This window comes from Varanus komodoensis, unplaced genomic scaffold (assembly GCF_004798865.1).
Source record: "Varanus komodoensis strain SLA01 unplaced genomic scaffold, ASM479886v1 scaffold77, whole genome shotgun sequence".
Classification (NCBI taxonomy): Eukaryota; Metazoa; Chordata; class Lepidosauria; order Squamata; family Varanidae; genus Varanus; species Varanus komodoensis.
Window position 1 is genome coordinate 710,410 of NW_025336442.1, and position 25,990 is coordinate 736,399.

The 25,990-nt window shown below is 54.8% G+C and overlaps 1 protein-coding gene across 1 annotated transcript in view; it reads left to right on the forward strand.

Annotated features, from left to right (window-relative positions):
- The window catches only part of COL5A1 (collagen type V alpha 1 chain), a 145,725-nt gene that overhangs the window by 76,750 nt on the left and 42,985 nt on the right, over nt 1–25,990 (forward strand). Inside the window, exons 16-29 of the mRNA XM_044453179.1 lie at nt 405–458; nt 3,297–3,350; nt 4,456–4,509; nt 5,084–5,137; nt 5,993–6,037; nt 8,543–8,596; nt 9,283–9,327; nt 12,501–12,554; nt 13,522–13,566; nt 14,468–14,521; nt 16,676–16,720; nt 17,278–17,331; nt 22,859–22,903; nt 25,667–25,720. Coding sequence (XP_044309114.1) covers nt 405–458; nt 3,297–3,350; nt 4,456–4,509; nt 5,084–5,137; nt 5,993–6,037; nt 8,543–8,596; nt 9,283–9,327; nt 12,501–12,554; nt 13,522–13,566; nt 14,468–14,521; nt 16,676–16,720; nt 17,278–17,331; nt 22,859–22,903; nt 25,667–25,720 — 711 coding nt within the window. The remainder of the gene's footprint in view (nt 1–404; nt 459–3,296; nt 3,351–4,455; nt 4,510–5,083; nt 5,138–5,992; nt 6,038–8,542; nt 8,597–9,282; nt 9,328–12,500; nt 12,555–13,521; nt 13,567–14,467; nt 14,522–16,675; nt 16,721–17,277; nt 17,332–22,858; nt 22,904–25,666; nt 25,721–25,990) is intronic.

Sequence of the window (25,990 nt, forward strand, 5' to 3'; positions counted from 1 at the left end):
TTTCTGACTCATGCGTATTTCGTGGATTTGTAGACCCTTTTTATTTATTTATTTATTTATTTATTTAGAAAATTTCTATGCCGCCCCATTCGCCGAAGCCTTGGGGCAGCTCAAAACATTTTTAACAGGTAGGAAGGGGAGATTTGCAATAATTTGCATTAGTGCAGGTTCTTTCCCCAAGCCAGTAACTCTTGTGGTCCTTGGAGGCAAACCCGCGGTGCATGCCAGGCACATACATCCTGTTCATATTTTGACTGGGCAACCTTCAAAATGGACTGCGGGAATGCTGTGGGCATGGCACAAAATGGGTGGCATAGCCGATTCCCTGGAAGGCAGAGAAGAGAGCGAAGGTGCCCTTAAGGTATTCTAATCTTGCCTTCTTCATTCTGTTCCATCTCTTTCAGGGACCACGCGGCATGCAAGGCCCTCCTGGCCCAGCGGGAAAGCCAGGGCGCCGGGTAGGTTTCAACGGGAAGCTCTTTGACTGTGCAGACCTGTCCTGTTAGCCGCCCGCTGTCCGGAGGCAGAAATCACTTCCACATCTAGGGCTGTCCGTGTAGCTGCTTGTGGGCACATGTGAGGGGAACTGGGCAGAGACCGGACCGCCATGGCAGCCATGCTTGTCTGGCAGAGTGAGAGTCGGGGAGAGGGAGGGAGCCCCACGAGCACAAGCCATTTCTGGACATCTGGCAAGGACTCTGGTCTCCAGGGCTCTTCTGTCACCTGGGCCCAGCAGGAGACTTTGGTCTGCTGTCATACCGGGCTCGGGAGGCACTCTGCTGAGGAGTCTCTTCTCAAGACTCCCTCAGGGTTACTCAGGTGGTATTTCCCCTTTTTCTCCACTGAAGAACCTTGAGTAGGAGTTCCCCAGAAGGGACCGCCCACATTTCCTTTGAGGCCCACGCTGAAGGAAACGCCGCTGCCTGCTTGTAATTCATCCTCTGTGGCTCCAAAGCTGTGCGGTTTCCTTCGCTCATTCTGAGTGGCTTCCAGTGAGTCAGGATGGAAGGCGAGATCATCATGTCAAGGCGGCATGTAGAGAGGTCCAAGTCCTGCAGCCAATCTTGCTTCACTTCATGCAAGTCAACAGCCAGCCTGGGTGCATTCACTCGAAATGTTAAGAGGCCGCTTGGCACCTTCTTGCACTGCTGATCTCCGACGAACCCCTGAGCATGAAAATTAGCGTCCCTTGGAGTGGCGTTCCATGGGCAACGCCTCTTCTTCGATCAGAGGCAGTGTCTTGTAAGCTCCTCTCATGATATGCCCCCTGACCATTCCATTTTATAACGCAAATGAAGGCAGGCAGACTCACGCCCTCACAGAGGCGGGTGCAAATGAGTTTCACTGCACAAGACATAGGAATGCAGGAAGAGCCCCGCTGGATCAGGCTTGATACGTCAGGCATTCCCTTTTCCGTGTGAATTCGCCTGAATAAGCAGCCCGTCCTGGGGGGAGTGTGGGCCAGGTGTCCGATGCAGCGGCAAAAGGGCACATGCCGTTGGAGGCAGCATCCACTGCCCGTTGGTTTCCAAGCCATGAGGGCCACACCGAGTAGACAGCATAGCACCGTTGTTCCAGTACAGGCCTGGACCGGGACGATCTGGCCCGGATCCCCACGAGGCACGCAACTCACTGGGCGACCGAGCCAGGCACTTCCCTGGGCCAAGTCTCCCTCACAAGGTGGTTGTGATGATAAACAGGTTGGGGAGGAGAAGGATTGCAAAGGGGGCAGGAGGAACATCAGCAGAAGGTCGCTTTATTGCAACAGCAGGTATTCAGGCAGAAAGGGACAACCTGAAATGGGTTTGGAAGTTAGATGCATTGCTAAGCTTGGCCTGGAGAGGGGGACCTGTGCAAATGCCATCCCAGAGGAGAGGAGAGGAGAGGAGAGGAGAGGGCAGAGAGGCATTCTGCTGTTCCAGATGGGAGAACTCCTCTAGCAGGTTTAAGCCGCAGAAGGGTAGAATTTGGCCGAGACTCAGAAGAGACGCCTCAACTGGAAGAGGAGGTTGAGGCCGGGACCACCTCGCTGGGAGGTGGGGCGCCGTCATTCCTGGAGATCTGCAGGCGGACGCTGCACAGCCGCCTCTCGGTGGTGCAGGTGGTGCGGCCTGAGCTGCAGAGTCCGTGCGGCGATGAGCGGGGTGGGCAAGGCCTGGAGGAACCAGGGCTGGTGGCAGGTGGCTGCAGCGGACAGGCGGGCTGGGCCGAGCGTCTCACTTCCCACATGATCTGAGGAGCAGAGGCAGGCTGAGTCAGGGTTTCTGCTTCGTGCCGGTTTGCTTTTTCCTGCAGGCGAGCCATCGTTCACACGTTACGTTAATACCATGAGGAAATGTTTGCAGATAGGGCAGCCTGCGCAATTTGTGTAACTGGTGTAGAAACATGGAAACAGCAAGCCAGAAGGGATCTCCCAGGCCATCCAGTCTGACCCCCGGCCCCTAACTGTCGGGAAGGACTTCCTGGCATCCAAGTTGAACCTTGGCTTCCTGAGCTGGGCTCTGTTGGAGCGCATCCTGCCCTCCTCTGCAGGGGAGAACAGGTCTCTGCCCACCTCCGCGTGAGAAGATGGTGTTTGACATGTCCACAGCGTGGGACGCAAGAAGCATGTGAACCAGCGGCAGTTGGTGTGAGATCAGTCGGTTTGGTCCGATCACACTAGGCTGATGGGCTGATCTGCACAGAACATGCAACGGCTGTGATTTCCACAATTTGCATAGAGTTATGCGAATTTTGCTAATCGGCCATTAAAAGAGAATGTGCAAACTACAGCCCAACCTAGAGGCTGATGTCAGTGAACTGGTTTAACTCATTTTACAGGAAGTTGCTGCCAAAGCAGGACTGGCAAACCAGAATCTGAAAATCTATCAGTTTTCCGCCACCTCTGCATCAGAGTATTGGCACATTCCTAGTCTAGTCCCCACTGAGCCACGCAGCCGGGTGGGTCAGTTGCTAGTTCTAACCTCACCGACCTTTTAAGGCTGTTGTGCAGACGGAGAGTGTGAAAGGCTGTGTAAGCGGCCTTGCACTCCTTGCAAGGGGAAAACCCCACCTCCCAGAGCTGCCAAGCTCAGGCCAACCTTGCCCCCTTGGGAGCCTTCCAGAGGTGCAGCTTTTATTTTTATCCTTAATTTATGCTCTGCCTTGTTTCTCCACAAACCACGGAAGGGCAATGCTCTGTGTTCACGGCGCTGGCCAGATGACTTGAAAGCCCTCCATTCGCTCAGCAGCAGACTTCTCTGGCCTTGATCAGCCCCTTGTCAGTCAATGAACCCCCTTTCCTTCTCTCTTTTTAGGGACGTGCTGGCAGTGATGGAGCCAGAGGCATGCCAGGACAGACTGGACCAAAGGTAGCTGGACTCGGAACTGGTGTTTGTGGGTCTGTGCTGCTTGCTTTTGTAGGTCGCAGCTGCTCTGAGAAATTAGCATTGCAAATTTGCATGCGGAAAAACTGTCTTCCAGTTGGAATGAACCCCTTGGCTGAGGGAGTTGGAGGGAATGTTTCGGTTTGTTTTTGATCAGGTTTAACCCAGTTTGACCTTCCCTACCAAGCGACACACAGACCCCAGCACCATCTGCACACGCATTTCCAAGCTTGCAGGGTGATTTGTGGATGAAGGGAAGTAGCAGCATGCTTACCTGTGGAAGATGCGCAAGAAAGAGACATATTTTTTGCACAGATGCACCTTAATCAGTGGGGAAAGAATGGGTGCATTTGGAAAATGTGCATGAAAATATGCTCGATTTTTCAGGCAAAAGGATAAATGAAGGCCACAGGTCACAATCCAAATGTATTGACCATGTAGTAATTTATGCATTTGGAAAGAAACCCGCTTTCTCCTTCTCCACTCCCTCCCAATGTTCTTTGGTGCTCACTCAGCAAAGAAGCCATTAAGAGTGAATTTGAATGCAGGGAAGTTTGCCTGGAAGGCATCTATTAGGAGATTTAAGTGCTTGATTATGTAGGTACTTAAAGTGGAAATAGATTAATGTAAGGGCATTGCAAGGGAGGAAAAGGATTGCAAATGATTTCACCCCTTCGGTGCTGCATCCTCTGTGGCTTGGTGTACCTGAAAGAATGACCGCTTGGGAACTGGAGGAGTCTGGGAGGCCCGGTAGGACTGAGGGCCCCGGAGACAGGAGTGGACCGCTCCCTCAGTCTTGTGCCTGAGAGAATGCGCCTTCACCCCCTCGCTCCTCCAGGGGAGCTTGGATTACTTTTGCTGGTGCCTGGCAAGGCAGCCTTGGCAAAACTGCCCCCTGCAAGGAGAAAAGCCGCTGGACGCCCCTTCGCTTGTCTGCTTACCGGAGGTGCCCCCGCAGAGCTCCGCGATGCGCCCCACATTGCAGCCACAAGCAGTGGGGCTTCCGTGCTCTTCAGAGGGGCCGGGGGGGCCGCAGCGCTCAAGCATGAAAAGCCCGAGCTGACCGGGTTCTCCCTGGATCTCTTTGTAGGGTGACCGTGGCTTTGACGGCCTGGCCGGATTGCCCGGGGAGAAAGGGCACAGGGTAAGTCGAGCTAGGCTGCCTGCCCAGCACGCGCTCGGGACAGGTGGTCTCGGACTGGAAGGGGCGGCCATGTTTGGGTGCGGAGATTCAAGTCGCTTCCTTTTGACCAGCCTGGTTAGTTCTCAAGTCCATTCCCTGGACTGGGGGGATGGGGTGTATGGGGTGGGGGTGGGGATTCAGCAGTGGCACAACAGCAGCTTGTGGGACTCAGAGACACCAAGGGATGAACCCGGGTGGCATCCCCCACCTAGAAAGTTTAAACTGGGGACTCTGATGCCAGGCGAGGCAGTGGAAAAGCAGGGCACTGCCGCAGTCCTTCTGGCCTTCAGCTGGACAGGAGTGAATGCTGGCACAGTTTTGGGGGAGAGGTCAGTGGGCCCCCGCTGAGCTGCTGCATGTGAGGCAGGAAGGGCCCCGTGGCTGTGGGCAGAAAAGGGAGCATCTGCCGGTCCGTGGCGGGAGCAGGTGCCTCAGGTGCCAAAACGCATTGGACTGTTTCTGGCCTTGCTCTCTGGGAACTGGTCTCTGGAAGGGATATCAGATATATGCCTGATTCTCCCCTCGATTCCCGTAGGGCGATCCAGGCCCCTCAGGCCCTCCTGGGGCTCCAGGCGAAGATGGCGAGAGGGTAAGTGCTGCCCACACTGTCGGGTTTAAGGCATGTGGCCTCATCCACCCCTCCTGGATCACTGCTTACTGGCTGCAGCATGGAGGGGCACTACCCCCTTTTGGGCATTTACGGGCAAATAGAACCCCTGTGTTTTGAGGGGGGAGGCATTGCAGTCAGAGTCCAAGCACGGGCCTTTGGGGGGATAGAAATGTGTTGCCCCCCCATAGCGACTGGGCCCAACACCTCTGCAGCTGCACCTGAAGAAGACACGGGGACCGTCCATGCCACACATCTGGAGGGTTCCTGGCTGGGTAGGCTGGGGCAGCCAGAGAGCAGATCTCTGCGCATCTGGACTTCAGCTCCCAGCATTCTTGGCCACGGGCCATGCTGGCGAGGGCTGCTGAGAACTGGGGTCCGCAGGGGTGTAGAACCATCCAGGAAGGCCTCAACCGCTGTAGGCAGCCTCTCACTATGCGTATAAATAAGTAAATTCAGATATAAGCCCTCTGTGTGCTGCCCCTTCCTGCAGGTACTTATTCAGCTTCATCATGTACTCCATCCTTTATTGCTGACCTTCCAGCATGTGTGTTTTTTCTCCTAACATTTAAGTAACCTCACCTTCAAAAATGTCGGCACGAATTATGGCAGCATCCCTTGCAGCGTGCCTTCTCCCTTGTCAAACATACCCACACAGTGTTCTTCAGGCTGGCGAGGTCTTTCTTATGCCCAGCTGCCCCCTTATTACTCTCAGGGAGTCGTTTTTTCTGTGCAATTATAATTTAACGAAGAGTGGAGCACCTGCAATTTGGTTGGTGGAACCAGCACTTACTCTCTCTTCCATCTTCTTGTTTTGATCCCTCTGCTGCCAAACAGGGCGATGATGGAGAAGTTGGACCACGAGGTCTACCTGGTGAACCAGTAAGTCATTACGCCTGAGAGAGAAAGGGGGAGAGAGCCCTCCTTGCATTCTAGCAGCTAAAGGTCACGTCAGGCAGTGCGTTGCGTCATGCTGCACCTAAGATCCTGTTTGAATCACGCATGCGGGTGCACCTGTGAGACTGGCAGGTTTCTCTGTAGCCCCCGAGTGTTTGTTGACACACATGATGCAGAAAAGGCACCTGTTCTGGCTCATTCCGAAGTGCACAAAGCCACCAAAGGTAGGAAAAGACACGGCATGATGCTTTTGCCCGGCAGGCTTGCATGCAGCGGCCTCTTCCCCTGCCCAGCCTTTTCTGTATCCTGGTGAATCGCCAGAGTGCCCTGTCAGGATGGCGGGGTGCAGATTTACATGGCAGAGTTGCGTGCCAGCTCTGGGGAGTGCCGCCTCCACGGGCCCCTCCCTCAGAGAGCTGACCTTCTCGCTGCCATTGTGCCGAATGCGCCTGAACTAGAAATAAGCCTTCTCGGGCACACCTCTGCCATGACGTCCCTCTTATGGCCCCATCCCGCCGAAAGGGAAGGCACACCTGAGAGAGAATGAACGGCTTGCTTAAAGCCTCTGGGTGAGTGGACAAAGGGCATTAAAGCCTGGCCTTTCTGGGTCCCTTCCCGTGGCCGGAAAGCAGCGCCGGCAGCCCACCGGCTCTGACTATGGTGAGCTAACCAGGATGACCACGGCAGCAAACGTGTGCTTTTTAAAAGGGAAATTAGCGATTTGGGGAAGCTGTGTGGGCCTGAGTGTGGTGCACACGCTGCTCTGCCACCCCCCGGTCTTAAGCTGCTTGTTTACAAACATTTCATTAGCAGTTGGAAGCTGTGCAGGCACGGTCCGTCTTGGAGCAAGAGTCTCCACACACACCGCAGCGCAGTGGCGTCTGTGCAGGGTGAAAGAGCTGGAATCGGGATGGGGGCGTTGTGAATATCCATCCAGTTCTCAAGTCCTCACACATCCCGAGAATGAGCTTCAAAGTGAAATTCGGAAAATCTTGGCAAGCTCAGTGTTGCTGATCTGCACCCCCTTCCCTGTCCTCCTCTGGGAGGGGCAGTTCCAGCCAGGGCTGCTTCCGGTTGCGTCAGTATTTACTCCTTTGAGCAGAGTGCAGGCATGGCATCCCTTGAGAGTTACAGTCTCTCATGCTCCGTAAATTTGAGTGGCGCTTCTCTCTAACACACAAAAGCACACACACCAACTTCTCCTCCACTGTCAATATAGTTTTGATATTTTTTTAAGTGCTACCATTGCAGAAATGAGCTTTCCAACATGACAGCTTTTGTCAGAAAAAGAGGAGGATGAAGTCTGAGGAGAGCGAGACAAGTAGGAGGGAATGCATGTTAACAAGTTCATAATGTCTGAATGAGACTTAAGATGTCTACTTAAAAATCCTCCTTGGTGTTATCAACCAACCGATTTTCCTGATGCACTTCTGAGCAAGAACATCCAGGCTGCTATTGCTTTTAAACAAGCAAGGAGAGCTAGTGATTAAGAAGGCCTTTAGATGGGGATAAGAGCGGGGGCATTTTCCTCTGGCACTCCTGAGGAGCACAAGGCTGAGAAGGTCCGGGGGCGCAATCCAGAGAGCACACGCAGGCATGATCCCCAGATGAGGCTGGGAACACACCTCCCTGCACCCCTGGGGAGCAGCTGCTGTAGCCCTGGAGGTGCCAGGCTAGCTCGGAACACAACAGCTTCCTCCGCTCCGCAGAAGCATCCATGGCTAGAGATCCTGCCCTCTGAACAGAGGGCCCCCACCCAACGCTTGGCAGAATCTCCAGGTAGGGCTGTGGGAACCCCTGCTGGAAATGCTGGGGAGCCCGCAGCCGAGCCCTGGGCGAGCTGGGCCAAGGCCTCCCTGTGGCATGAAGCCCGTTTGAAGGGTGCCATTAAGGGGCTGTGTCCTCCTGCCAGCACAGCCCGCCCCCCTGCCCGTGGCCGGCTGCACTGCTTTCTCTGTCTTAGCTTCTGATCCCATGCGGCCCCTGCAGCCAGGGTGTCCTCAGTGGCTGAGAGAGCAGGTGAACCGCGCATGGCCGCCGCCGGACACGCATGCATTGACCGTTGTGGCCCAGGTCTCGATGGCCACAGAACTGGGCCCCTGCCATGGCTTTGCAAGGGGCATTGGGTGCAGGGCGGGAGGAGGGGCTTGGCGGCCGCAAGCGCTGCATCTGTGCAGAGGGGAGCTCACAGCTCGCCCCAAGGCACTCTGGGCCAGCCTGAGGTTTCTGCCGGCACGTCTGCAGGAGCAGAGCAGGATGCGCCACAGTTATGCCGTGGCATTCACTTCCATGGGATGTTGTGGCGACCACCAGTTTGGGTGACTTCAGAAGGGACCTGCACAAATTAATGGAGGAGGCGGCGGCGGCAGTCACGTCTGGGTGGCTTAGTGCGATCTCCCGGACCAGGTGCAATGAGCTTCTGCCCATGGGTCGCTGGGAACACGGCTGCGAGGATGAGTATAATCAAACCGTCTTTACTTCCTCTGACAGGGACCCCGTGGTTTGCTGGGACCCAAAGGCCCCCCAGGGCCACCAGGACCTCCGGTGAGTAGCGTGCTGACTTCATCGCAACCTCTGCTTGCTTCTAGCTTATGTGCCTTGCTCACTCGAGCACCTCCACACGGCACGTGCATTGGGAGCAGCGAGCCGGATGACTCCTGCACAGTCAGCCAAGCTGTAATTCCCCGGCTTCCTTAGGTAAAGCTGAGAAAGCAAAGCCATATATAAAGAGGTTTAAGACCCGGGAGAGCTCCAGGAGCTCACAGGGCGCGGCAGATGCACATGTGTTTGCATTCTGTGGTGGAGCCACCTTTTCTGATTCAGGCAGATTTCCTGGATTTGTGAACCAATTTTTGACTTTGGGGAATTTGTGCAATTTTTCACTTTTGCTAATGTGCAATACTACGAGTATGAACTTGTACTACTGCAGAAGCAGAAAAATAGACTGGTTTTCAAAAAATCCAATTGCATCAATGAGCAAGACAATAGACCAAGAGATGCCTGACAATCTGTGGAACATAAATGAAAATCTGTGGGTTTAATAAAATGCTTGTGTCTCCTTTGCAGCCTGCTTCCTAGCAAGTTTAGATGAATGAAGAATGTGTTTCAAACCAAAGTTCTCAACTTTGCATATAATTGCCAAGACATACTCTTGCTCTGTCCTCTGTTTTTAAAGAATAAGCAGGTCACGTCTCAGTTTGCTCATGCATGTTTTGTAACTTCCTGTCTAGGGCATTGCTGGCATGGATGGCCAACCGGGCCCCAAGGGAAATGTGGTGAGTGGGCGTGGTGGGTGCTTTACCTGCAGAGCCAATCTGGGCGGGCTTTACTTGTGTAACCACTGTAACTTTGCACACTGAAATCCAGTTTATTCACTGCTTTTTCAGGCTGCTTTCATTTCAGAGCTGCTGGATGTTTTGTCCCTAAAGTTAATTCATGTTTAATTTGAAATGGACTTTTCACTGGTGTTGCAATTCACTTCCCTTTAATGGGAAAGAGCAAGCAACAAGCTTGGGTAGTCCTCAGTCATCAGAACAGCCTCACCCAGAGCCTCTGTATCTCATTGTGGATCCTCCATAGACCTCCATGCATGAGATTGCTTTTGTGTGTGTATCTTTCTCCACTTCGGGAGCAAGAAAGCGGGGAGGAAGAGCTTCCTCCAGGTGCCGTGTCATTGCACACAAATGTGCAAGAATGCCTTTTCCAAAAATGAACCTGTGCTGTGCAACACGGACATGACTGGGAAAGTGGGATTAATTTATACAGGTGGGAGAGAAATCTGTTCTGTTTGAATTTAATAGGAACCTGCTGAATTATAGAGGTGCATGTAAACTTGGTTTAAGGGCAATTTTGATCAGGACTGAAGCACTTTGAATAGTGACTCAGAAACTCAACATAATACAGTTCTGAGCTTGCAAATCATACCCCCCCCCCAAAATCTCTAATTTATTCAATACCATGTATTCATTTCAAAAATGTTCATGAAACATAGAAAGATAGAAATAGAACATGTCAGAAGGGTCCTCCCAGGACACCTAGTCTGACCCCTGGCACAAGCTGGCTCCCCTCACGACATGCCCACCATGTGCGTGTCCAGCCTGTCTTTGAACACCTTCACCGATGGGGCCTCAGCCACCGCCCATGGAAGCCCATTCCACACCCTCGGGGTCCCGACTGTCAGGAAGTGCTTCCTGGCATCCAAGTTGAACCTTGGCTCCCTGAGGTTGGCTCCGTTGGAGCGCGTTCTGCCTTCCTCTGCAGGGGAGAACAGGTCTCTACCCACCTCTGTGTGACATCCACTCACATACCTGTATGTCGCCAACAGATCCCCTCCGAGTCTCCTCTTCTCCATGGCCCAAATCCCTGGACCGGTAAGATGGATGAGAAGGCCTCTTGGGCCTTTAGCTCCCCGAGTTTCTTCCCAAGGCCTCGAAGTCCCTGGTGATCCCGCCCACACCCTGCCTGGCCACGTCATTTGTGCCCACATGGATCACCAGGAGCGGCGGGTGACCCCCGGAGCGAACAAGACGCTCCACTCTGTCCTTCGCATGCCGGATGCGTGCGCCCGGCAGGCAGCAGACCTCCCTCGCCTCAAGGTCAGGGCAGCACACCGCCGCCTCAGTGCCCCTCAGCAGGGGACCCCGACGACAATCACCGGCGGCCGTGCCCTGGCCCTCGCCTCTCCTGCAGCGGCCCCCTTGCCGCTAGTGGTCCCAGGCTGGGGGTCCTGCTGCTCCCCCAACACCTCATCAGCCCCAGCCTCCCCAAGCGGAGAGAACCTGTTTCCCAGCTCCCAATCGGCGCCAGGAGGAGGAGGCCGTGCTGGCCTCCCCCTCCTGTGGGTGACATGCCTCCGTGTCCCCCCGGCTGTTCCTCCCGTGGCCCCTCGCTCAATCCTCTGTCTGGAGTGGGGCTGCTCCCAGGGGGCCTGGAGATCTCTCCCGGCCCTGGGACACCTCACCTCCTCCTCCAGGGGGGATACCCGATTGCACCGAGGGCGAGTGTAGCCCTGCCTCTCCTGGGGGAGAAGGGCGAACATGTCGCAGCAACACCCATGACTCCCGCCAAGGCCATCCCCTGGCCTGCCATTGGGAACGTTGTAAGCCATCCGGAGACGACAGTGATGGACAGCCTACACATTTTCTAGATAAATAAATTAAATAAATAAACCCCTTAGAGACCCTACCTTGGTCCCCCACCTTGTCTGTCCTGCACTACTGTTCACGCGCCCAGTTCTCCCAGGCAACCCCCCCCCCCCCGCGCACACACAAACAAGGATAAAATAAAATAAAATAAAATAAAATAAAATAAAATACCTGCCCCCAGGGAAGGGAGTCCCTGGGCAGCGCAGGCCACCCGGGGCGCAGGCAAGGGACGGCACCTTATAAGCCTCCCAGGCCAGTGGCCCCGCCCCTCCGCTTCCTCCTGGCCTCCCTGGCCCCGCCCCCTCCCTCCCCACTGCTTCTGCCCCCCGCCCTCTGCCCAGCCCCTGCCTTGCCTCCGCCCGTCCCCTGGCCGCCCTCAGCACACTCTCCCAGCCTCTGCTGCTCTGCCAAGAGGCAAGAGCCAAAAGCTGACGAGTGCATCCTTCTGAAAAATATTCAGAAATATGTATACATGTGCTTTAATACGATGTACGTAGGCACAAACGTGCTTTAATGTTGCTGCAAACCATCCTGAGATATTTATATAAAGGACGGCTTACAAAAGCTTTAAGTAAGTAAGTAAATACATACGTACAGAAGTGCTTTTCTGCGGAAGCAGGGAAAAAACAAAGACCAGAATCTGCTGTGGCCTCGAGTTGGTTTCGTAACTTGTGGTTGCACCCCTGTCCTGTGTGCGATCATTCCGGCCATGGCTCGCAGTCACCGTCGGTGGCCCAGCTGCAGCTCCCCACACACACCACCGGTGCTCAGCGCCAAGAACTGATCCTTCGCATCCTGTATTGTGTGCGGCCCTTTTAAGGGGAATGCCACTGGGTCAGGATTATGTTCCATCTGCTGCAGCAAGCATAGCATAAACCAGAAAGAGCAGCCTCTGGATAATCTTCCAGTTGATAATGAATTACCGCTAAGAAAGAATGCAAACCCCAAAAGATAGGGAGTTTCGGTGTTTAGTCATGCTGGCCACATGACCATGGAGACCATCTGCGGACAAACGCTGGCTCCCTTGGCCAGGAAACGGAGATGAGCACCGCCCCCTGGAGTCAGGCATGACTGGACTTAACGTCAAGGGGAAACCTTTACCTTTACCTAACATGTCAAAAAAATGTACATTCAAAAATGCATCCATTATGAAAAATGCATACAATTTTGCATTGATTTTAAAAATAGCCAGCTGATGTAGAAATGGACTGGCACAAGCATGCCCTTAAAATACCCGATGAGACTAAGCTTGCAATTAGCAGATCTGCCCCTCCTCTGTTTTTACCTGTTGTTTTCCTTTCAAGGGTCCCCAAGGTGAACCTGGGCCACCAGGCCAACAAGGAAATCCAGGTGCTCAGGTGAGATGGTACTTTGTGAGGGAGGTGAAGCGGAAGCCTCTCTGCACTTTCTGTGAACAGGCTGATCGTGAGGGCTGAGCAAAGCTGCTTCTGTCTGCCGAATGCGGCTTACTCAATTCAGGCTGGCCTCTGGTATGGCAGCCGTGGGTGCCAGCAGGCACGCCTCTGGGCACCGGCCAGTCTTTCTGCCCATGGGTCTCTCTGGCCCTTGCCTGGCAGTGTGCCTGTGGTTCAGAGCACAGCACCGGGACCCGGGGGCTCAATTCTCCACTCTGCCATGGAGCTCTCCTCTGCCTAGCCCGCTTCCAGGGTTGTTGTGCTGAAGATCAAGTGGGGAGGAGAACCCTGGGAGCTGCTTGGGGTTCCTTGCGAGAGGAAGAAAGGCAAAGGAGTAAGAATGATAACTCCCGGAGTCCCTGCCGCCCATGTGGGGTGTGGATGTCAGCCCCCTCAGGGCTGGAGACTCGCGAACTGCAGCCCAGGCCCGAGCTCTGTGTTCGCGCTTCTGCGGCGTGTGTCCGGGGGCCCCGTTTGATCTGGGCTGGCACAGGGAGGGTGCGGGTCAGTCCGCCACTCCTGGAGCCCTGCGGGCAGCCAGATGGGCTGCAACTCGGCGATGGCAGCCCCCGGTGGGCACGGCCAGCCCCCGCGGCTTAGGGCTAGGCCCCTGCTTTAACTCCAGAAGTGCCCTGCATCGACCCCGGCTTCTCCAGGCGGGGCTGCAAGAAGGCCTGCTGGCACCCTGAGAGAGCCGCAGCTGCTGGAAGCGGAGCAGCGGTTCAGCATGGCTGAGGCAGCTCCTGCGTCCCCCGGGAGCTCTGGGGCTCAGCAGTGGCGCACACGCCTCGCACGCAGGCGCAGTCCTTGGCCTCTGCAGGCCACGCGGGGAGTTGTGCGCATGGTCCTGTGGGCAGCCGCCGCTGGCTGCCTTGGACAGCTTTCCCACCCGCCTCTTTTTCATCCCCAGGGGCTTCCAGGTCCTCAAGGTCCGATCGGTCCCCCAGGAGAAAAGGTATGCCGACATAGCGGGGCTGGCTAGGATGTGTGTCGTGCGGGGGGGGGGGTGCTCTGCTGCCCCCATCTGCATGCAGAACGCCATTCCCCCACCCCCTGCTGTGGCTGGAGAAGCGGCAGGTGGCCCGTGCCAGGCCTGGCCGATGCTGGCCACAAACGGTCTGCATGCGTCCTCAGTGTCTTGCAGGAACCACGGGGGACCCGAGCGGGGCTTCCTTCCCTTCCCCTCACGGCACAAGTATGCGCAGAGGCACACAGAGGCTTGCGTGCTTTAGCATGTGGCCCAGGGACTTCGCAGTGGCCGTGGCCTCTGGGGCTGACTCAGTGGCAGGCTCGGGGCCCCAGGGAAGATGTGCTGGACGCGGTGAGCAGGGCAACCAAGCCCAGCCTCCCCTGGTGATGAAAGAGGATGTCCACCTGCCCGCCTCTCAGAGCCATGATAGCAAGAAAGCCAAGCCTGGACCCCCGAAGCGCAGCCCTGGGGATCCCCCCACCCCCATGGCCATCCTGTTTCCAAGACACGCTGATGGGTTAATGAAATCATGCCCGTGTGCCTGCGGCAGACCACAGCACCCCTGGTCGCCTGGTGGCCAACTCCCCTCTAACATGGCGCACTGAAGCCAGGGAGGCCCAAAGGCAGGGGGACAGGTCAGCCCCTGTGCCCCTGCCACTGTGGGGCGGCGTGGGCAGACCTTCCCCGGGCCACGTCGGGGCACGGCTTTTCTCGGCCAGGTGGGCCCCGTGTGTGCAGCCCAGTCCAACAGCCTGGCGCCTGCTCCGGAGGGCTCGCTCAATCAAGCGATCCGAAGTCAGCAGAGGGCCAGGCTCTGCTGTCCCTCTCCGAAGGCGGGCATGACTTGCCAAGAGGACTCGAGTGCGACCTTGTTTTTCTCTCTCAGGGTCCGCTGGGGAAACCGGGCCTTCCTGGCATGCCTGGGGCAGACGGTCCTCCGGTAAGCTTTCTTTGGAAGAACGGCGGGCTTCCTTTCTGGGAGGGTGGGCTCCCAGGCTCAGGCCAGCGTGGCCTGTGTGAGGCAGGCAGGATGCAGGTCCGCTGTCGCCCGCTTGTCCTTCTGCCTTACCAGCCGTTGAGTGAGTTGGGCCAGAATTCAACTTCCATTCCTTAACCAGCAGAACTGGCCCCATGGTCCACCCAAACCTCACATGTAGACAGTGGTCCTTGGAACTGGAAGGCAGCATTTCATGTCAAATCAACCTGTGAAATTTGCAGTAGAGTCCTTGACTTAATCCAAATACCAAAAACATGGACAAAAATGTGTATATTAAAGGAAAATGCACATACCTATGTGTAGCTTAATGTAAGTTATGCTACATGTGCATTGCTTGCAAAAGAGAGCACATTGTTGGCAGAATCGCATCCGGAGTGCTTCATTAGGAGGAAATGCAGGCAAATGCATTTGAATTGCATACAAATGTTTTAAAACAATTCTCTAAGTTTGTACAAGCAAATGTCAAATTGTCAAAATTCTCATATGTTCAGGATAAACTGAACTGGAATTTAGAAAAGGGACAGATAGAGAGAAACCCAAGCTGACCTATTTGTCTGTCCATACCAAGGCCTGGCTTTAGTGGACAGTGAAGCAGAAAACTGTTCTAGAGAATAACACAACCATTTTTATTGGACTCTGACCCATTGAGATGTGGGCACGGCAGAGATCCAGCTTTTGCTGGCCTTCTGGAGGCGGGAATGGTGCACTCCTGCAGGGGGAGCCTCGCCATCATGGGAAGGGCCGTTCCGGGTCCAGCCCTGGTGATGGAAAACCAGCGGGCAGCCCACAGCGTTCTGCATTCTCCACGTGTCTTGTCTAAACCTGCCTAGCAGTGGCCCCTGAATGCCTGAAAGTCCCAGGTTAGCATCCTGGAGAGCATTTGGACGTTGCTTGAATATGGAGGCCATGTCTCCCTGCCCCCACTTTGCAGCAACCGAGGCCTCCCAAAAGGGCAGGGCAACGCTGCAGCCACGGTGCTGAGGACTGGGCAAGCTTGCTCAGATAGTGGAGAAGATGGCTTGGTCAGGGCATGGCTGACAGACCACAAGCAGAGGGTGGCTATCGGTGGGGAGTCATCAGGATGGCAGCTGGTGACGAGCAGAGTCCCCGGGGCCCAATTCTGGGCCCAATTCTGTTCAGCCTCTGCATCAATGATCTGGAGATCATTGGGCAGTCTGCTGGCCAAATTTGCAGACAATACCAAAGTGGGGGTGGTGACCAGAACGGAGGAGCAGGTGATCCAGATCCAGAAGGATCTGAACAGACTGTGGAAGTGGGTGGGGAACAACAGGATGGCATTCAATGTGGAGAAGTGCATGATCGTATGCTTGGGAGACGGGCATAGGTGCCACAGGTACAGGATGGGGGACAAGTGGCTGGAGAGCAGCAGCTGAGAAAGGGATCTCGGGGTACTTGTCAATAGCAGGTTAAACATGAGCCAGCAACGTGGGGCAGTGACTGAGAAGGCGAAGGCCACCCTCGGGTGTATAGCTACAAGCATGGCTTCCGGATCTAGGGAGGCATTGATACCACTCTACACGGCTCTGGTGTCCCCACAACTGGAGTACTGCATACAGTTCTGGGCTCACATTATGAGAGGGACAGAGCAAGGTTGGAATCAGTTCAGCGCAGGGTCACAAGGATGGTAGCTGGATTGGGAGGGGTGACATCTGAGGAGAGATTGAGGGAACAGCCTGGAGAAGAGGAAACTCCGGGGGCATCTTTTAGCAACTTATAGGTATGTGAGGGGATGTCATGTGGAAGAGGGCTCTGACCTGCTCTTCCCTGCCGTGGAGGACAGAGCGCATTCCAGTGGGGCAAAGCTCAAGGAACCGGGTTTCAGGTTGGATGTCAGGAAGTTCTTCCTGACAGTTAGGACCCCTAGGATATGGAATGGGCTTCCAGGGGAGGTGGTGGAGGCCTCATTGGTGAGGGTGTTCAAGGAAAAATTGGGCTATCACATGTTGAGGATTGCATGAACAGAGCTGGCTGGAGTCGGAGGTCAGACTAGATGGCCCAGGAGACCCCTTCTGCCTTGCTCTGTTTCTCTGTTTCTCACTGGTTAATGGGCTTCTCTTTCATCACCCTTAACGACAGGGCCACCCAGGCAAAGAAGGGCCTCCTGGTGAGAAGGGAAGTCAGGTATGTATCATGCACATGGGAGCCCTTGGGCATGCTGGGATGTGCTCTCCTAATTAGTGGGGAGGGTTTAGGGCTGGGGTCCAAGGGATCGATGCCTGCATTACCCAGCAGAAACAAGAGGAGGCACGGCTCTCTGGGTCAGATGAGGAAGAAGGCCAGTCCTCACAAGAAAGACCTCAGGGTAGGAACGGTGCGGACCACCGCTGGATGGACCTATGGGTCAGCCTGGTGTGAAGCAGCTGTCAGTGGCTTTCATAGGGTTAGCTCTGAGAGGTGTTAAGCCTCAGGCCATGGGCCCAATCCACCCCCCTCCCCCAGCACCCTGGGGCACTGCCTTGGCTGCGAGCCTGCTGCAGCATGCGGGCGCAGTTTTTCCCCTCTTGAGGAGGGGGATCTGAACAAAGCACTCACATCCCTTACGAGGGATGGACATGGAAGAATAAGGCCGAGGGGGGGGGGGAAGAGTGTGTTTCTGTGTAAAACACATGAGTGAGCACAGGAAAGACACTTGGCCAACGCTGACGTTTAAAAAACTAAACATTTCCTCTTGTTAACAGGGCCCCGTCGGTCCTCAGGGCCCAATTGGATATCCTGGTCCACGCGGGGTAAAGGTAAGAAAATGAGAACCTCCTGCCCAGAGAGCATGGCAGGGACACGCCCTCCCTTCCGCCAGAATCAAAGGGAAGAAGCCGTCCTGATCTGGCCTGCCCCACAGAGCTCCCTGGTTTTGAGGGCCGGTGGGCACATTTGAAAATTAGACCTCAGGCCATGCATCACTCCCAAAATGGCTGCCGGAGAACAGGGCTTGGCAGTTGCAAATGGCTGCCATGCTGGTCAGGGCCAGTCAGAAAAGCCCCAGTTTCCCAGAAGGCACAGTACAAAGAAAGGAAGTTGCCCAAGAGCTCAGGCATCTTCGCTCCAAAACACAAAACCAGCACCTGAAATAAAACGTTGCTGAAGGTCAGCGCTTTATCTTGCAGCATGCCAGCTTCCCAGTTTTAAACTGGGAATAAAAATCTCAAGCAGCTTTTTGTATGAGGCTGTTGTTGCCTCATCTTCTTTCAGTTGTGCAGCGCATTTCCTTGCCTGCAATCCCATGGTATCACCTCCAGGGGGCGCTGTGGTATAGCCAAGAGGCACCATTCAGATTGTGGAAGAAAAGTTTTCTTGTGCTTCCTCCACAACACTGCATTTTCCCGCTTTGCAAGAAGCCCCTGGAAATGCAGTTTGAAAGCAGAGATGAAACGGGGGGCTTGTGATGTTGTCTGAAGGACCCACAAACAACTGTGACATGCAGTCTGGAGAGGTGCTAAGGGAAAGCTCAGCCACCCCCAGGGGCAGGGGCAGCCCGAAGCTGCATGTGACTCGGAGAGCTCCTGCTGCCCTTGTGCAAAAGGAGGGCCCCAAGACGCCGAAATGGGCCGCAGGGGATGACTGTGCTTCCTCTGTTCTGCGGGCTGTGCTTTCTGCAGTGCTTGCTGGGGCAGCGGCCAGCTGCAGGTGGCCCTTGGATCTTTGATGCAGCCCTCTGTGTGGGAGCAGCTGAGATGTTGGGCCAGAGGAATCTGCCCCTCCCCTGGCAGCTGATTGCATGGAAGGAAGAGGGGTAAAGAGAGAAGGGGTGGCAGAAAAGGATGCAGGGAGAGCCAGCAACTCCCGGCTCCAGCCCCGAGGGCTGCCCTCCTGCGGCCCCCAGCAGTTGGTGTGGCCCTTGGCAGGAAAGGGCCAGCCTCCCCATGTGACACAGGCCCCGTCTGAGGCTTAGGGGACTCGTGTGGGGCCGGGCAGAGGTCCATCGGCCCAGTTATCTGCTCCACAGGGTAGCCAGAAGATGCTTTGGGGATGCATATGGAGGCAATAGCGCTTCCTCCATATTTGCAGGGTAGGGTATTCATTGAGCTCCTACGCCTGAGGGCTGTGCTTAGGCCTTTGCTCCGTGCAGCTCCTCGCGGTTTTGAGAGCCATCTTAGCAAGCAGCCACATCTTATTGCAACGAGCTCCGTGAGTGACTTATTTGTTGCACAAGCTCGTCATGTGCAGGCTCCCAGCGTTCTGCCTGTCCTCTGCACCCCACGACCTTGAAATCTAGCAGCAGGCCACCACTGCCATTGGCCAGTCGGTGGAGAATGATGGCCGTCGTAGTCCGCTCCACAAGTTTGCAATGGGTGTTTTAGGCTGAGTACAATTCCATCCACTTTTTGTCCATCAGCCCTGATGTAAAAGACTTGAAAATGAAATTGGATTCAACATACATTTTGTTTCCATTTATGTATATACATATATCCTTAATGGGGATGGATCTTTTGCTTACGCAGAGGGGGAAAAGGGAATATTTTCAGCCTGCACAGAAAATTGCACTGGGGGCAGGGGCTCACTGGCATTCCCCTATCTGTGTTTGTTTGCGTTGTGCATGCGCCCAGCACTCGCTGCACAGGAGAACTGAGGAAGCGAACGCCCCCTTCTCCGCTGAGCCGGCACGGTGCATCCTTTCAGGCTTCCACATTTAATTAGAATTCCTTTCCTGCCTCCCAGGGCTTTGTGCTCGCCTCCTTCCATTTGCTGCCGCCCTTGACAAGTGGGTTGTGCCGAAGTGCTCCATGAATGATGTCCTTGCGGGTGAAGCCCCGAAGCAGCGCTGAAAGTGGGCTGTGCGGCCTGCAAGGAGGGGCTGCCCCGCGCATCCCCCTGGTCAGCAGCAAGGCATGGCAGTGCGCGCTTCTGTCGCAGCGGCACCGGCTGAGCTGCGGGGATGCCTGCTTATTCATCACAGACCTTTCCGTGGCACTAGTGTCGGGGAGGCCCTTGGCACATGCTCTTCTCTCCCCGGTTGCCACCTGAGGATACTGGCTGCGTGGGAAGGACAACACCGGGCAGCCGGTGCAGGGAGCCCTGGGAGTGCTGGGCCCCACTCGGCGAGGAAGCTCTGGGCCGCTCTGGCTCAGCCTAGCCCCCCTCGCAGGGCTGTTCCTGTGATTTGACATTGCCGTGCAGGCGTGGCTTTCTGCAGCGGCAGCTCAAGCCGGCCGCCATGCCCAGGCGTGTCCGACAGCTGGCGCCTTCAGGGAGTCAGGCAGCTCTGTCTTTGGGAGAAGCCATCCCTAGATCCTAGCTTCCTCATACAGTCATTTTGCTTTCCTGCATTTCTTTTTCTTTGGGATGGTTTTAGTTGCTTCCTCTTGTACAATGTTGTGAAGCTCCATTCATAGTTCTTCAGGTACTCTGTCTCTCAGATCTAATTCCTTAAATCTATTTGTCACCTCTACTGTACATTCATCAGGGATATGATTTAGGTCATACCTGAGTGGCCTAGTGCTTTTCCTTCTTTCTTCAATTTAAGCCTAAATTTTGCAACAAGAAGCTCATGATCTGAGCCACAGTCAGCTCCTGGTCTAGGTTTTACTGACTGTATAGAGCTTCTCCATCTTTGGCTGCAGAGCACATAGTCAATCTGATTTCTGTGTTGACCATCTGGTGATGTCCATGTGTTGAGTTGTCTCTTGGGTTGTTGGAAAAGAGTGTTTGCTATGACCATCGTATTCTCTTGACAAAATCCTACCAACCTGTGCCCTGCTTCTTTTTGTATTCCAAGGCCAAACTTGCCTCTTATTCTGGTTCTCTTTTGGCTTCCTCCTTTAGCATTCCAATCCCTCATGATGATAAGGACATCATTTTTGGTGTTAATTCTAGAAGGTGTTGTAAGCCTTCATAGCATTGATCAACTTCAGCCTCTTCAGCACCAGTGGTTGGGGCATAGGCTTGGACTATTATGAAGTTGAATGGTTTGCCTTGGATTCAAACTGAGATCATTCTGTCATTTTGGAGATTGTATCCCAGTCCTGCATTTCCTACTCTTTTACTGACTATGAAGGCTACTCCATTTCTTCTGAGGGATTCTTGTCCGCAGTGGTATACCTGATGGTCATCCGAATTAAATTCACCCATTCCTGTCCATTTCAGTTCACTGATTCCTAAGATGTCAAAGTTCAGTCTTGTCATCTCATGTTTGACCACGTCCGGCTTGCCTTGATTCACAGATCTTACATTCCAGGTTCCTATGGAGTATAGATCTTTACAGCATCAGACTTTCCTTTCACCACCAGATTCATCCGCAACTGAGTGTCCTTTCAGCTTTGACCAGTTGCTTCATTCTTTCTGGCGCTACCAGTACTAGCCCTCTGCGCTTCCCCAGTAGCACATTGGACACCTTCCGACCTGAGGGGCTCACCTTCCGGCGTCCTATCTCTTTGCCTGTTGATAGTGTCCATGGGGTTTTCATGGCAAAGATACTGCAGTGGGTTGCCATTTCCTTCTCCAGGGGATCACGTTTTGTCAGAGCTCTCTGCTGTGACCTGTCTGTCTTGGGTGGCCCTGCACGGCACAGCTCAGAGCTTCATTGCACTACACAAGCCCCTTCGCCACAACAAGGCAGTGATCCATGAAGGAGTTTTAAATTATATGCCTCCTTAATACTTATTCCCCTTGCAACTTCCTTCACTGTGTCCCAAACTAAACCTTCATTACTATCTTCTCTATCATTGAATTATTGGTTAGTACAACAAAACAGCAGAAGGAAGTGAAAAGGAGAAGAAGCAATAATGCATTCAAACTGAACAGGAACAAGAAAGGCATAAAATAAATCATGCCCAATGCATATGCCCAATATAATTTCCAAAAGGAAAGGAGAGGAGAGGAGAGGAGAGGAGAGGAGAGGAGAGGAAAGGAAAGGAAAATCAAGCTGATGTCAAGAGATTTTCAGCTGCTGATGGTATAGATCATGCAAGTACATCATGCTTGCTGGTGTGTGCTTTTAACCAATTTTATCTGAATCAAATATACTAAAAAGGGTTCCCATGTGTTTTGAATGGATATATGCTGGATATCTTTTTCTTCCCCAAAGGGGTTTACCATGCTATCACATGAGTTTTATTAAGAAAATTACATATTTATAGACTGTGAGATCTCTTGAAGGATTTTGCAAGGAAATGTAGCAAAATGCACTTCACAATCAATCCAAATCAAGCTCCCAAACACTCACAAGCCACAGCATTCAAGTCCAGCGTGCAGTGCTCAGGCAGCGCCCAGGGGGTAACGAGGCCAGGCCTCTGCAGGCAGCAGGAGCCCTTCCCCGTCCCTGCCGCCAGCGCAGCTCTGAGGACAGCATGTCAAAGGGCCGGCACCGCCACAGAGGTGTCCTGTGTGGCCACTGACCGGCACCTTGGGTGGATTTATTCCAGGCTCCAGCTCAGGAGGAGGCCATCAAGTCCCAGCATTCCTCAGCCAGCCACACTCACTGGAGCATGCGGAGAGCCGTGCGATCTTTTCCCACTTCAACACACTTCTGATTGAACCTTTGCACACTGGAGTCAAACTCCACTGACAAGTGCATGTGAGAATTGACATCAGAATGGCACCATGACTGGGTCCATTCTTGGGTCCAGAATTTAGCAGCCATGGCTGGTGGTTCCAGACCCAGTGGAGGCGATCTGGGGACCATGTTGTGCAAAGAGCAGATGAAACTCAGGGTGGATGCACTGCTGTCTGACTTCAGCCCCCCGCCCCGGTGTTCAGGCAGGAGGAGCCCACTGACCCGGACGCATCAGTGGCCAGAATTCTGTATCCCAAGCTTACCTAAGGATTTGTCCGGAAGGTGCAAAGAAGGCGCAAGGGCGCCGTCACCATCAGCACCTCACCCAGCTCAGCCCCTGGCACCAGCACTGGCCTGTTCCAAAATGGGCGGCCCCAGCATGCAGGCCTCTGAGTTAGAGAGGGCAGAGATTGCGCATTTTTCTGTTTCTAAGGCAGAGAAATTTGCACAAAATGTGGCTGTGGCTTCCCCTGAACCGTGCACCTGCTTTGAATGAACGCTCCTTCCTTGGAGAAGCTGTGCGCAGTGCGGCTCCCTTGGAAAGTGGGCACTGTGACACACGGTCTGGCTTGAGCCGTATTTGGCTCCGGAGTCAACTGGGCGTGTGCGGGGGGAGGGTCTTCAGGACCACCACCCACAATCCTGTGCTGCTCGTCCAAAAGAAGGGAGATTCCAGCTGCGTCCTTGTCCGCTGCTTGGTGAACGCGGCGAACCCTTCCATGCATCCCTCGTCCTAACGTCTGTTCTCTTGTTGCTGCCGTTTTCCCACTCAGGGCGCAGATGGTGTCCGTGGCCTGAAGGGAACGAAAGGAGAGAAGGTGAGTCCATTGCAGTGTGTCTCTTGATGGTGCTGTGGCCCAAGGCGGGGTCTGGGGGGTCTGGCACAGTTTGGGGCTGCCCCTTGTTGCTCCCTGTCCATCCCAGGACAGGGCTTCTGTCGTGAGCCACACGGGGCAGAGGCATTCCAGCGAGAAGGCTTTGCTTTATTAACGTGCACCAGCTAGGCCAGCTGGCCTTGTGATACGAAAGAGGAATATTGCAGGCAACAGTAACAGAAGGGACAAGCCACGGTAAAATATTGCCTGTCAGGGAAATGCAGCTTGCAGAGGCAGAGGCGATCCAGACAGAACTGCCTCCTCCCTTCCAGACTGAAGGAGCGGCTGTCCCCAGGGCAGGCATGCGGCTCCGGGGCCAGCCACTCGGATCGTCAGAGGGCCCACCCTCTCCACCTGATGCCCAGGTGCTCAGACAAAGGAAGGATGGGGTCCACCCCACCCATTCCAGCCTGGTCTGGTCTTGGCAACTCAGCAGTGAATCCCCCGCTTCTGAATCCAGAGGCGATGCGACCGCTCTTGAAGGCAGTGTGAAGGGAAGAGCGGCCTGGGCCTGTGCTGCACGCACGGATCTTCCTTTCTTGTCTTCGTGAGCTGCATCAGCTGCTCCACCCGGAGCGGAGGCAGGGCTTTGTCCAGTGAAGGCACACGCATCCGCCTGCTGGAAGGATCAACACCGTGTGCAGCGCATCCACATGCGCCCTTCTTCGGAGGACTAACCCGTCCATAAATGGCTGCCAGCGCAAGTACAGGCAGCCCTAAACTAAGTTGCTTGTCCCAGAACCAGAGTCCAAGGTGAGCTCAGAAGCACAAAATGGCTTTTGGGAACCCAGAGGCAGGGTGGTCCTGGAGGGCAAGCCCTTCAAGACCGCCAGCATCTCCCTCCCCCTGTTGAGAAATGCAGGCAATTCCAGAGGGGCAGGAAGGCTGAGGGGGCACCGTGGGCACCTCCTTGGACATTCCAGGCCAGCATATTCTGCTCCCTTCTGTTTTACTCGTGCGTTTGCCGAGGAAATTTGCGGTCACACTCTGAGCAGAACAGAGCTGTGGAATCCCAATTACATAAATAGATCTTTTTGATTTACACCTTTTGTAAACCAAGCTTAGGAGCTGCCCAGGGAATGCATCATGCTGGATGGCTAAACTGCCAGAGGCAGCAACCAGAGCAGCTATTAAAACGCTGTGTTTAAAGAGTATTTTGACACACAGGCTTTCTGTATTTTTTCAGGTATGTGGTTATGCACTCCCGAAGGAGGAGTGGAGGCTGTGTAATATTCTGGCCTTGTTGCAGCCTTAAATCTCCCTTGCCTCCATTTGTTTGCACCCTGCAGTCCATCACCAGAAAAGCTGACAATTATAAGCCAGGATCCCGCTTCTGGGGCCCCCTGCGAGCCCCCAGTGTTGCTTTTTGGCTACTGCAGCTATGCTTTAACACCTGACAGGGTTGCTTTAGGACTCGATACGCTATTGATCGGAACACTACAGTTAAACCTTTGCCGACTGGAAGAAATCGTAGCACCGTCCCCGAGTTCTCTCTGCAAAGGCTGGTGCGAAATGACCTTGGTGAAAATAATTTGCTGTGAGCACGGGCGAGTTCCCAGCGTTTGCATCAGCCAAGATGACAGTCTCAGCCACTGGCATAGAGGAAGGAAAGCACCCTGGGCATTGACTGAATTTGTGGGGAGGTTTGGGGTGGGTCCAACAAGGTGTCCTCCGTGGAAATTGATCTGATGTAAATTATGCCCAGACCAAAGGTTTAATGTTTCCTCCAGTTGAACCAAACCTGATTACCTAGCAGTTGCTTTGCGGGGGGGGGGGGACTGTTGTATTTCCCCCAGCCAGAATTAGCTGCATCGCCTCATCTGGGTTCTTGGGCCTGAGGGAGACTCCAGTTGCTATGGGAACTCCCTTTGCTTCTGTCCTCTGGGCTCCCTGGCTTGCTGGAGCACAACCTGTCCTGCCTCTGGGCGGAAGGTGGGGGGCGGAAACTGCCGTGAGCCGGGGTTCCTCACTGGGGTCCCTCCCTACTCACCTTCAGAGCCACAGACCCTTCCTGCAAACAGTCTTTATTGACCAATGTGTTTTCCAGGCACACGAGTGCCCGGAATGAACCTCTGAGAATGCAGAGCAGTTCCTTGAACACCATTCAGGATTCACCTCCAGCAACTCTCCTTATGGGCATTTCTGACCCCCATCCCTTCAGGAGGGGCCTTCTGAAAACAAGCATGCCTCCTCTCTGCCGACGTGTCATGAGGTCAAGAGCTGTGCCCGCCACGCCTGTGCATGAGAGACTCCCCTGCTCCAAGTGCCCCCCGGCCAGTTGCACGTCAAGGTTATCCCCAAGGACTGCCTGCCCACCCACCCGAGGGGCCTGGCCTTGCGATGAGCATCTCTGCTTCTCCCGTCTCGGGGCCTCGGCATGGCCCACGTCCCCAGCCCACCCCTCCCGATTTGGTTCTTCTGGAGACCAGCCAGCAGCCCTCCTCCTCCCTCCCAGCAGGAGCCTCCTGGGAAGGCACTGCCTGGGAGCCGTGAGATTGAAAGCGGGGCCCAGGGAGCCCGCAGTTCCCCAGAAGTATGTCAGGGTGGGGGGCACATTAAGGGGACAGGCCAGGTGGCCAAGCACCCCCGAGAGGGAGCTGTCCATCCGAATGGGCGGAAGGCCTACTGCGTGTGCCGCAAGGGTGCCTGCACTGCTCCGGTGTCCTCTTCCTCACAGTGGTCTCCTCTCCGTTCCTCTGTGTGCAGGGCGAGGATGGCTTCCCCGGATTCAAAGGCGACATGGGGATCAAAGGAGACAGGGTGAGCTTCCGGTGGTGCCATCGTCCTGGCAAGAAGACCGAAGAGCAATGCCGCGTCTGTGGCTGGCGCGGGGGACGGAGGTGTTTCTGAGCTCCCACAGGAGTTGCATGCAAGCGAGCCCCAGGGACAAGCTCCCTTAGGCTTCTGGGCTGCATCCGAGGCCAGGCAGCCCCCAGCTCCTCCAGTGGGGAATGGGTGCCCCTCGGATGCCTCTCCTCTCGGGGCCGCCGTCAGCAGGACAGAGGGAGCCCACGCAGCCGCTGGCTTGCC